Genomic DNA, 11,244 nt, shown 5'->3' with positions numbered 1-11,244 from the left:
TGGATCAACTCATAATCCGTCGAACGAAGGCTAAAACCAACAATAAATACCAAGTTGCCAAGCAAAAATAAGATGTAATTGAACGATTAGGGTAAAAGCCATCATGAGCATTTCAGGGATTAGTGTAACTACGCCCTCCTAGAAAAGCTTTCTCGGAACAAATGACTTAAGCCAATTCAAAAGTCTAGGAGGGATGTCGACGCATAATCACGTGAATATTGTAGTCAGGTTTGATGAGTTCAAAATAGTGATAGAACAGAGCAGAGATGTACAGAGGCCTGCGAAAGCCGACGACTGACCTTCGTATGGGACTTGGCCTTGTCCGTCCTCCATGCCAGCTAATAGTACATCCACTTCCTTCTCCGAGAGGCGTTCGCCTAACTGCGTAAGCAAGTGCCGTAGTTCAGCAGAGCTGATCAAGCCATTTGACTCCTTGTCGAACACTTTAAAGCCTTCGATGAACTCCTCTTGATTGTTGGGCTTCTTGTCTTTCATCAGATCTTGGAACATCGGCAAAAATGTTTCAAAACTGACTCGTTCAGCTAAAAAATCAAGGAAGGAATGGGTATTAGACCCGCACGAAACCCCATAGGAAAGAAAGATTGTTCTTTGCGCGAAATTGTAGAGTTGTGCAATGTTGGTAACATTTAATAGGGCTCCTTTCCAGCTTTCCTCTAAAAAACATCAAGATCCGCAATAGTTCGTAAAAAAGTGTACTTAAGCTGTCAAGGTGAACAAAATCCACCCTAAATGTATAGTAGAAATTAGTAAAAAATGCAATATCTCGAGTAAATGGTGTCTACTTTGTTAACCAGAAAAACCAATCTCAGAAAGTTGAACTCCAGTATGCAAAGGAAAATTAAGCTCACTTGGCTTGTCCTTATAGCCAAATTTCGCAATTTGGGCCTCGGTTGGGACCAATCCAAGGGCCCGAACTAGATCGCCGATGAACCGAGCCTCAATTTTCTCGTCTTCGCCAGTGGAAAAAAGTGCAAACAACTCTCTGGCATCTGTGAAATGATAAGCATAAATTAAACAGGTTACCTTGGAGGTCCTTCTCAGGCAAATCAGCCATGCTCAAGAACAAACAGTGGCAGAAACGCTTCCAAGTGGTCTAAGTTACGCGCACCGTTAGAGAGATAATTAAAAGATTGTCTGTTTGGTATTGAATATTAAGACTTAGCAAAAAAGAGAAGACGAATCAACGGGATTGAATTTGTGTAACTTGAAGTTATTCTGCATCAGTTTGCAAAATCATCAATTTAGCATAAGGTGTTATAAGTCCAATAAAATGATATCTACTGCCACTAGGCACAGAAATGCTCTTACAGAATTCGATGTTGTAGACCAACTTTATATACCCATTTTTGTTAGCCATTTGTTTATATTCAGGTCCAATTATTTTTTCAGCCTTAGCGACTATCACTGTAGAAGTTATAGCTACGCATTACTTTCAAACTAGACAAAAGACCAAATGTATATGTAGCACCCTGAAACTCCCTCCAAGAAGGGTGAAAATATAACACATGGGTAGAATGTGTATTGTGGATGCATAATAGGGTTTGAGGCTACTGGCTTTGCCTGGATGTCGGGCCGCCTGTGTGGGGTGCAGTGGCTGGCTCCTCAAGTAGCCTGTTACCATAACGGAAAGTTAAATAAATAATTAAAGCACTACAGTGTATGCGCGAATAGCTTATTAAAATTATTATTTTAATCTGAAGAGGTTTGTTTGTCGAGGTATCTGTTGCTCTCGCATTGATACCATCACTAATTTTAAGCACACGCTTATTAATGCCGATTTTCACTATCCTCGAAGAAGTATTGGAGTGCTGATATGCTAAAGTTTGTTTAAGAGCATTTTACATGGGGAGGTAGTCAAGAGATGTTTTCTATAAAGTTTCTGTGCATTCCGTTTCAGATACCACTTAGTATGCACTGCGTATTGGTTACTTAGTGTAAAATCTAAAGATGTATTCTGATTTACAGGTGCCTAGAAACTGTTGGGTGTTTTTTTGGTAAAGCATGAAGTGTTAGTCAGATCTTCGGTCCAAAATCTAGCAACAGAGCTAGATTAAGAAAATCAAGTATTTCTAATGAGTTTTGTTTCAGCAGAAGTGTGTACATCTTCAGTGGCAATGTCACTATAGCACTCAACTCATTTTGCGGCTGTGCATTGAACAAATGAAAATTAAAGTTGTGGCCTGTTTACCGTTATTTAAAAGGCAAGAGTCCTTTCTTTTTATGTTTCAAAATATCATAAGAGCTGCGATTAGGAACGTAGTCTGCGCTTATTACAAACGATTGGGGCCGCATACTTTAGATTGACGGGATTTTTGAAGGCCAAAGTCAAAAAAATAATAAAAGTGACCCCAATTTGAATGTGAAAGGTGATCCACCCCATCCACTTAAATAAATTTGTAGTTTTATTGTCCACTCTTTGACTACACATGCGCTTTGGATACTCATACCCTTAATTCACTTTCGAAAGCTCGCCTCAATTGACGTCGAGATCTCCCGAAATCTATCGTAACAGTATTTGTGTGCAAAATGACATTCAAAATTTTTAAAACACTTCCTTGTTAAAACGACGAGGTGTTTGCATGATCTAATGTGAAAATGCTAATTTCAAAGGTGCCTCTGGTTAGCACCAACAAATGAAATGTAACGTGCCATATTTTACGGCTTTGCCTATTATAATCGACCACCATTTTATTTTGGTTCGCCGAGACCTGCCTGAAGACGAAAGAAGACATAATGCTGGCTAAAAATATGTATTATAGACGTACAGAAGAAATTGGTGGGCTACAGTCATGTCTCGGAGGGCAGGTAGTCCGGTGGAGGTACAGTGGCGGAACCCCTAAGTGGCCTGTTACCAAATCCGAGGGTTAAACAGGCATTCAGCGTATTAATGTAAAGTGGAAAAGGTGATAGTTTGCTTAAACTAATTGGTGTATGCGAAAGGCAACGTTCGCCTCAAAGCCTGCGCATTTTCAATCTTCCGGTTCCTTTTTAAACATTATTACAATAACCGTCTCTAAGGATCTTTCTTATAAACATCTAGGCTATAAAGTTAGTTACAAATATATTAGCGACTTAAACCCACTGGGGTACTACATCAAGGCTGATTTAAGAGCCAGGAGAATCGGTGTTCGTAAGAGCCCTGAAGCCTACAAGAAAACACGAGACTATTACGATAGAGAATAAGCTGTACCACATAAATGTTGTAGCGATGCATTAAACGCGGTTTCAGCCTCAAACACGACATGACAATTCGGATCCGTGCGATCCAACCGAGATTACAATTTTCGTATAATGATTAAATTTTTATTTACACACACCCAGGAGAGACATTGTTGGGAGGAGAAGATGACGTCAAGGTGCCTGTTCTTGTTGCTTGATTTTAAATGCAGTCCATTGTTTATCCTCATAAAAATATCGTGCTCACTCTCTTCTGGTCTATTTTGTCTGCTTGAAGGCTTCCAGCTGCAGCTTCGCGTTTGCCGTCTCCCATACCAACTTATTAGTTTTCATCACCAAGGAAATATTTTCCTGTTTATGCAGCCTTATCCACATTGAAGTCCTGACATCCCACGCTTAAACTGGAACATTTTTTATATAGCCATGGCAAGAAATCATCAATATTTTTTCCAAGTTATGCGGATTTCCTGGTTTTTTCTCTTCATGCTACGTTGTGCTTTACTACTAAAAATCAAAAGAATTCCAATGGCTTGCAACCTGGTATTCAGGCGAGTGCCCAGCTTTTACAAGGAAGCGTCAAAACTTCTCGAAAAATGCCTTATCTTCTGGAGGTGAAAGGCGTGAAAACGCATAAAAGAATACCCACAGTTCCGTTTTAGTGGAGGTTAATTAAAAATCGTCTCCTTTTTAGAATAGTTGTCCTATCTCGCATTCAGTAAAATAGTAAACTTACATGAATAACTTAGTTGAAGAGTCATCGAGTTTGCTATCACTTTATGACTTCCTATGAGGAATTTTAAGGATGTTTGAAATCGTTATTACGTTATAAAGTTCAAAAGTACACTTTGTGTAAGACGATGCAGTAAAATATTCTAAATTATGCTGTTACAAAAGGTGCGTTTAATCCTGCACGGTGACATGTGGGTGAGACAACCTGAGCATAAAGTCGATTTGTACATATTTTATCAAGGAATGGACCGCTGACTGATAGCTTCATCGCTGTTTAGATGGGCAGTCTGCCATGTTAAGCCTCGAGCCTGAAGGGGCATAAAGAGGAATGGTAGGTGCTGTCACGATTGGTATGGTTTGTAGTAGTTGATGAAGCTACCACCAGCCAAAATGGCAAAGCACACCACGGTATATTTTTCCTTTACCCAAGTTTAAAAGGGGTTCAAAATTGGTAAATGACAGCCTTTCTTCTTATGTACTCCTCTCTTCCGCCCTTTCTTCATCTCTTTGCCAGCTGTTGGGCGTACAGGCGCTTGAAGGTCGATGTCTCCCGGCCATGTGATGGCCAATGGGATGTCGACGTTTTCGCACTAGGGGTTAGCCATATCTTTGGCCGCATATCCGCACACGCACACATCTGTACATACCCCGTCCACCCTCTTCACTCCCCACCCCGTCATGCATTTGCGTGCGCGCGCATACATATACCACACATTTAACGCGCTTTCACCTCTCGTCTTCTTCTTGTTGTTCTTATTCTTCTTCCGCTCATTATTACAGTCTCTGCGCTCTGAGAATCCAATTTTGATTTCATGGCAGAGAGCTCCAGTAATGCAGCACATGTGGTCGTTGCTACGACCGCCACCGCAGCCGCCACTACTACAGCCGAAAACCCAGGTAATGCGATTATGATTATGGCTAATGCTTTTGCCTTGCACATCTAATTAAAGCCGACGTGTAAGCGCCCAAAACAAGGCGTTGTTCAGACTCCCTTTTATCCGCAGTAGTTGCGGTAACCATGATCGTTTTATTCATGTCCATTAGTGTGTACGCATGCGTGCTTGTATCTATTTGTCACTTTTTTAGTACATTAGGAGTTGCTTTTTTCATCCATAGGTGTAGAATTGCCTGCATTGTTTTGAGATTTAGAGGCGAATGCACACGTAGTCGTGGTAAGAACGGTTGTATTATCGGTGGTTTTTTGTTATCAAACATGCAAATGCAAACTCGCTAATTTTTAATTAAATGATTTGGAATTTGTTTAGGGAAATTTACAACAATTTATTACCAATTCCATCAAATTGCAGTTGGTCTTAATCATTCGGAGTGATAAAACGTCTTAAAGGCTCCAATCGACAATAGTGGAGAATTATTGGAGGATGTCAATAACTGCCCACATACCATGATAGTTTGTAGCGCAAAAGATCGACTTGTAAAGGGGTGTTTCTTGTAACTGATTAAGTTGGATGTACGTGAAAAGTAAATGTCCATCATTTGGAAAGCCAGACTGGAAGTTCTGACTATTTCACCTGTTTCTAAGCTGTAGATCGAATGGCGATTTGTTTTGATAAGAGGTGTGAAGTCACCAGGTGCCTGGCTGTTGCGGTATACATAATCAATCATGAATAATTATGCACTCCAAAAGAAGGAGTTACTAAGCCTAACAGAATCTAGGAGATAGCACGTAACAGAGCGACTATCAATCCATCTTTTAAAAGTACCATGACATCAAAATAACTTGGATTGTCTTGACTAATTTTAATAAACAAAGAGAGATATTTAATTGTGTGCCTCACTTGAGCCTTGACCGTTTTAAATGTCATTGTGGCATTTACCCTTAACCTCACAAACAAACCGTAGAAAATTCGAACAAAATTAGAACATCTTTGATGAGGCTTCTTATTCCCCGAAAGGGACCGCTTGAATTCAGAAATAAATAAATGATTGATTTATGAATTCGTAGGGGATAATTTTTTGTTTCGTAAAGAATGAGGCTAATTACGTTACTCAATTGCAATTATTTCGGTGATTGATATCAAGGGCTTTAAACGGAAGAAGTTGTAAACTACTTTGTTGTCTGTAAAGATGTTAGTGAAAAATTGCTAGATCTTGTAGACATTGAAATGGATCATGATTTGTTGTTCCCCTAGGTGTATGTAGCTCAAACTTCGAAGCAGTAATTCTGAAAAGCATTGAAAGTTCGTTTCTCAAACAAGATTTTTCTGTGGAGCCTTTTTAATCACTACCATCATTAATTTACTATTATTACTGATGAACCAATTCATTCAAAGGTCCAATTTCCAGTGATTCATTAGTTACACGATCTAGCCAAGCGCATAAATGTGGAGCTCCTTTTGACTTTATTTCCGTAGCGACACTTGTTGACATTCAGAGGGAGGTAGCAACGTGCATAAATGACACAAGCTAAGCCCACTGAACGCTTTTGAGAAAGGAGTATGACTGTAGTTGTGACCGTTTGATTAACCTCACTTTGAGCATTTCCTCTGAACGTCGGCATTACATATTCCGTTATTATTTATCAGCTACCAGCCCTGAGCAGCTAAAGAATATAGGCTGTTTGGTGTGAGGTTCGTTTTAACTGCTTTGTCTATTAGTCGGCCTTCTTTGGCCGTAAATATGTGTTCAGTTAGCCTCCGCTTTAGTAACTATCGAATAAGGAGCAATGGAACAGACAAGGTGCTGAGTTCTTACTTCTCTTTCACTCTTTGTGTCGTTGGAAGTGCAAGATCTTGGCTTTGCTTCTATGACAGAGGCGTGTCCATGAATCATTATTATCTAAGCCGATAGTAGAATATTTGGTTGTCTTGACCTCTATACTTGTACCTCCCAGCAGCCAGTGTGCCATCGCCACCTCAAAGCTATTGTAGATACTTTAATTAACAATTTTTTTCGCAGCCACAGAAGAATTATACCCGTGGACAACTTCTCTTTATCTTGCAAAGCATTTAGGCTCAAAGGGAAAGCATTCAAGATTTTTTATTGCTTTCAACTCCTGCATACGTCTACGTACCTCACTGCTAGTTTGATCTATCTGAAGACGACCTTCTCCGCAATTATCTCTCAATTTCAAGCTCTAAAATGGGAGACTGTTTGGGAATATGCCACAGATAGGTTGAGTTGAAACTCCATTCAAGAGTTGGAAAGTTCCCGCTGTAGTATGTTGATTGTGCTGATTTGATTACCAGAACGAACCTAAAAAAGCATCAAAATAAAACTTCTAACGTCGAGTTGGATCTGGGTTAGGTAAATCAGGTTAATATAGTCCATCAGACTGTATTTTTACATTTAGAGAACCCTGGGTCTGCATATCATTCTTTACAATGGATAAGTTTTAATCGTTCCTATAATGGATGCATCGTAAAGTTACCGAATAAAATGACCAGTTCACGATTACGTAAGGCACTAAAATTAGCAAGGGTGGTGCAGTGGCTAATTTTGCAATAGGTAGGTTCTAAAACTGCCTATAATTCCCCTACCTGAACTGGACTGGAGTGCGATGTCACTTGGATCTTTCCATAATTACAGACGCCTTCAATTTCCACAAATCCGGAAACCACATTGCCAACACATTCCATTCTTCCAATTCTCACCTGCCCCATTCTCCAGTTTTAGGGGTAAGTTTACAGACTTTTCTCCTCATGCTTTTTCCCTCAGCACCAACAAAAGCAGAGTTATCCAAACCTCGTTGTTTTTAACCGCACTGCAAACACAATCCACCTGAATGTGTGCACAAACAGCAATGAGGAGAAGCAAAAGAAACGTCGAAATCGAACTACCTTTACAAGTTTCCAGCTCAATGAAATGGAGCGTATATTTCAGGTAAATAAATAGTGGGATAGTGTATAATTCTTTTTCTTAGAAAACCCACTATCCAGACGTCTACGCCAGAGAGCAGCTGGCACTGCGGACGGGTCTCACAGAGGCACGAGTTCAAGTGTGGTTTCAGAACCGACGAGCAAAGTGGCGGAAGAGAGAACGCCTCTGCAATGGTACCAGCGTCGGCAGTGCTGACACCATCTCCCCAATGCCCTCCGTCTTCTCCTACAGCGAGTTTTCCGACAGCACGGGTGTATTTACCGATGGTCTACGCAAAAGCCTTGAGCATTCAGAAGTTCCCTTCCCCTCCGACATAATTGCTAGAAATAAATTACCCTACGGCGCAGAATATCCCCCCTTTCTGTGTAATCCTATGCGACCGAATGTCCAACAGAAAGCATACCTGTCGAGGTACGTTAGACCATCACCCGATCAAGCCCCTTTTGATGAGGCTTCACGCATCTTCAGCTCGCTGATGCCGAAATTGTGTAACCCTGTGGTAGAGACTTCACCACCACCTCCGCCACCTATTCTTCCCCCCTATCCTCCTCCTCATCAAAACAATCAGCATCAGCCACAGACACATGTTCAACAGGATTCACAGCTGTGCTTTAATCTGCACGAGAATCTGAAGACACCGGGAGGTATTTCACGGCTCATGAAGGAGTGGCCCGAAGCAGAGGATGTTCGGTGGGCATTGCATAACGGTCAGTGGACTAAACAACACCAATCAGGAATGACTACCAGGACACAGTTGTTCATGTACTCCCCGGCCTTTGAAGGCTACGCAAAGCAGTACGCAGTTCACCAGAATGGTGAAACGACAATACCGACTTTGAATAAGTGAATACTCCCTTATGCTCTGTAACCATAGCTCCTCAATTGATCCTCCTCCACTTTGTACATAATATTAGCATGTATGATATAAATCATAGTGTTAAAATTTAAAGAAAATATTCCTTATTTGGTGGATAAGAAGGATCATGTGTTTTGAATATTGCATAGCCGCGAAACAAAGGGAACGAGGAGCGCTGTTTCAAAGAGATTGAATGTTCCATTCCACTACACGAATCGTGGGGGCTTTTCCAGCCTATGTAATGTCCTGACTTCTCAACGGTTGCAAGAATTGACTAAATAAACTTGAATGGATATTGAGTGTGAATGTGGAGCTTGAAGTTTCCCAGTATCACTATACCTAATCAGCGGATGCTAGGACGCAAATTAAAAGCCTTGAGGGTGAATGCAGGTTGTAAGCAAGGGACAGAATATGATTTTTGCGAGTACTACGTGTGATTTGAGTTACTCTGCAATCCAAACTCGGAGGGATGCTTGAAACAGAGTTAACATTTCAACCAGTAGCCACTAATTGGGCAATTTTCCCCATAACACATCAATGCGGGTGGAAAAAAGCACCACCTGACGGGAACTATTCATGGCGAGTCTCAACACAGCGATTGCCTGAAACTAGTAGCATGCAGAGAGTGGGCCAGAAAGAGACCGGGATTTGTGAGGTGATTGACATACGCAAACCCAGCAGCAAACAGCAACGCGCAAAACTACATGGAGAGCGCACGTGTGCACAAACCAGCACCTCGAAGCGCTCTTGCTATTTGCCTGATTTGGGATGACAGTGGGGGACTGGCGTACCTCTCCATCTTGCCTTGCCAGAAGAAGCATACGAAAACATGTTGTGTGTGTGTGTGTACGATTTTTGACTACTGTGGTTTGGCGCGTAAAACCGCAAGAGGTAAGAAAGAAAGCGGGAGGGAGGGTGGAGAGATGAGAGGTCTGACTGACGTGGGAGATTATGATGGCCAAATTAACAGAAAGGTAACACTGTGGGGGAAGAGAGGGGGGTAGAAGCACTAAATTGACTTGCAAAAGACGTTGCTGTACGACAGATGCTAAGGAGTCAAGTCGTCCTTCCAATTGCTGGTGCTTGCCTCGTGCTTATGAATGTCAGGTAAGACTGTAACTGTTCGCTCTTATCAATTACCACAGGGCGTCCCTCAGGTAGCTTTACGAAATGGGAAATAGCCATTTGCAGTAGCCCCATGAACGTAGACTTTTACGCTACCTGTTTTCGAAGTCATTTAAAGTCTAATAAAGTTTTTTTTGCTCTTGGATTAAACGAAACCAAATAATTTCGACATAATTCATAGAGTGTTTCCTTTTTCCACTTTATCAATATAAGACTTTTAATGAATATGCTGTCGTGTTTTCCTTTGGGTAACGAGGGTTCCCTTGCCTGCGGCTAATAAAATCGGTGAATTTGGTCGCTCCTCTTTGAGACTGGTGGACATCGGAACCATCACAAATTACCTTATTGAGGCTTGTTTACATTAAAGCACATCTCAAATCAAATTTCCAGATTTTCTGCAAGTCATAATTACTAATTTTTAAGAGATAAATTAAATGAACGGCAGAAAACTGTGAAACGCTACAATAAGGTAAGTTTGAGCATTACGAATCTATTTATTTTGCTCATAACGTTAAAAGTTATATTGAGCCTGTTTACTTTCAAAACCTCAGCTAAACCTCAAAAGTAACCTAAAAATTCGTTTTTCTTTTAGTAACTAGCAATTCCTACTATTACTATACGATTGTATAGGACGTCGACTGCCACTATTCATCGTTCTATGAGAAAATTGGGAATGTGAAGCCAATTAATGTTGATTCGATAATTTACAACTATTTATTATTCAAAAATAAAGCCTTTTGAAATATATGTCAAATCTCAACCATGGTAAGTCCAATGCAAATACCTATATTAAGCACAAGCTAGCTATAGACGTGTTTGGTAAAAGCGAATCACATCTAGACCATTTCCGCTCCTGAGGGTGTTTCTCTTCACAACCCGATTACAGTACTTAAGGAATTTTTGTTTTGATCAAGTAGGAGATAGCTAGACATTTTACAAGTATTCTTCGCCCATGAGTCGATGAAAGTGTAATAATCTCTTCAGGCATGGGGATGAAAAAGCAAATTTCTGTAGGCCTTAAACCTTCAGGTGACCTTTATTTAACCTGTTTCAGCTACTTGAGGGTTTGTGCAAGGCTAAGCCTAAAAGGATAACAACAACGCAGCCACATGGTCAATTTTACCAAAAAGCGTCTCGACCGATCATTAAGGGGTGCCTAGGGAGCGAAAAGCCCCAAGAGAGAGTAAAAAAATAAAAAGTAAACATTTTGTTCATCGCGTCAGCTGCTTCTACCGCCAACGCTGTTTATAATATACACACAGGCATAGAAGAAGAAGAGCTTGCTCTCCCTTAACAGCACCCGCAAAAAAAGAGCTCGGTACAGCAGCAAGCGCACCTTTCGACCAATCGCAATGCAGATTTAACAGCAAGCTTCTGATTGGTCGGCACCCGCGCGTGTGTGTGCGCAAACCGCGAAATGAGGGAAAGGGGAAGAAGAGGGAAGGGGGGAACCGCAACGCGTGAATAGGGGTCTGAGGGGTAGATGGGGGGGACAAATG

General features: G+C 41.1%; 2 protein-coding genes across 2 annotated transcripts; one reads left to right on the top strand and one right to left on the bottom strand. All coding sequences in view use genetic code 11, as the record gives it.

The window, feature by feature from the left end:
* Window positions 1-4: 4 nt before the first annotated feature.
* Window positions 5-1,075, bottom strand: EGR_09153 (Myosin-2 essential light chain; the record flags this gene model as incomplete). The annotated part of the gene is made up of 4 exons (XM_024498402.1): window positions 5-30; window positions 300-542; window positions 870-1,010; window positions 1,045-1,075. 4 exons carry the CDS (start codon window positions 1,073-1,075, stop codon window positions 5-7), a joined length of 441 nt encoding a protein of 146 aa, XP_024347185.1.
* Window positions 1,076-4,077: 3,002 nt separating this feature from the next.
* Window positions 4,078-8,611, top strand: EGR_09152 (Homeobox protein aristaless-like 4; the record flags this gene model as incomplete). Its single annotated transcript, XM_024498401.1, has 4 exons — window positions 4,078-4,122; window positions 4,708-4,824; window positions 7,603-7,767; window positions 7,808-8,611. The coding sequence occupies 4 exons, from the start codon at window positions 4,078-4,080 to the stop codon at window positions 8,609-8,611; spliced, it is 1,131 nt and encodes a 376-aa protein (XP_024347184.1).
* Window positions 8,612-11,244: the final 2,633 nt, after the last annotated feature.

The sequence above is a fragment of the Echinococcus granulosus genome, assembly GCF_000524195.1.
Source record: "Echinococcus granulosus chromosome Unknown EG_S00134, whole genome shotgun sequence".
NCBI lineage: Eukaryota > Metazoa > Platyhelminthes > Cestoda > Cyclophyllidea > Taeniidae > Echinococcus > Echinococcus granulosus.
This window is presented reverse-complemented; position numbering and strand designations above follow the sequence as displayed.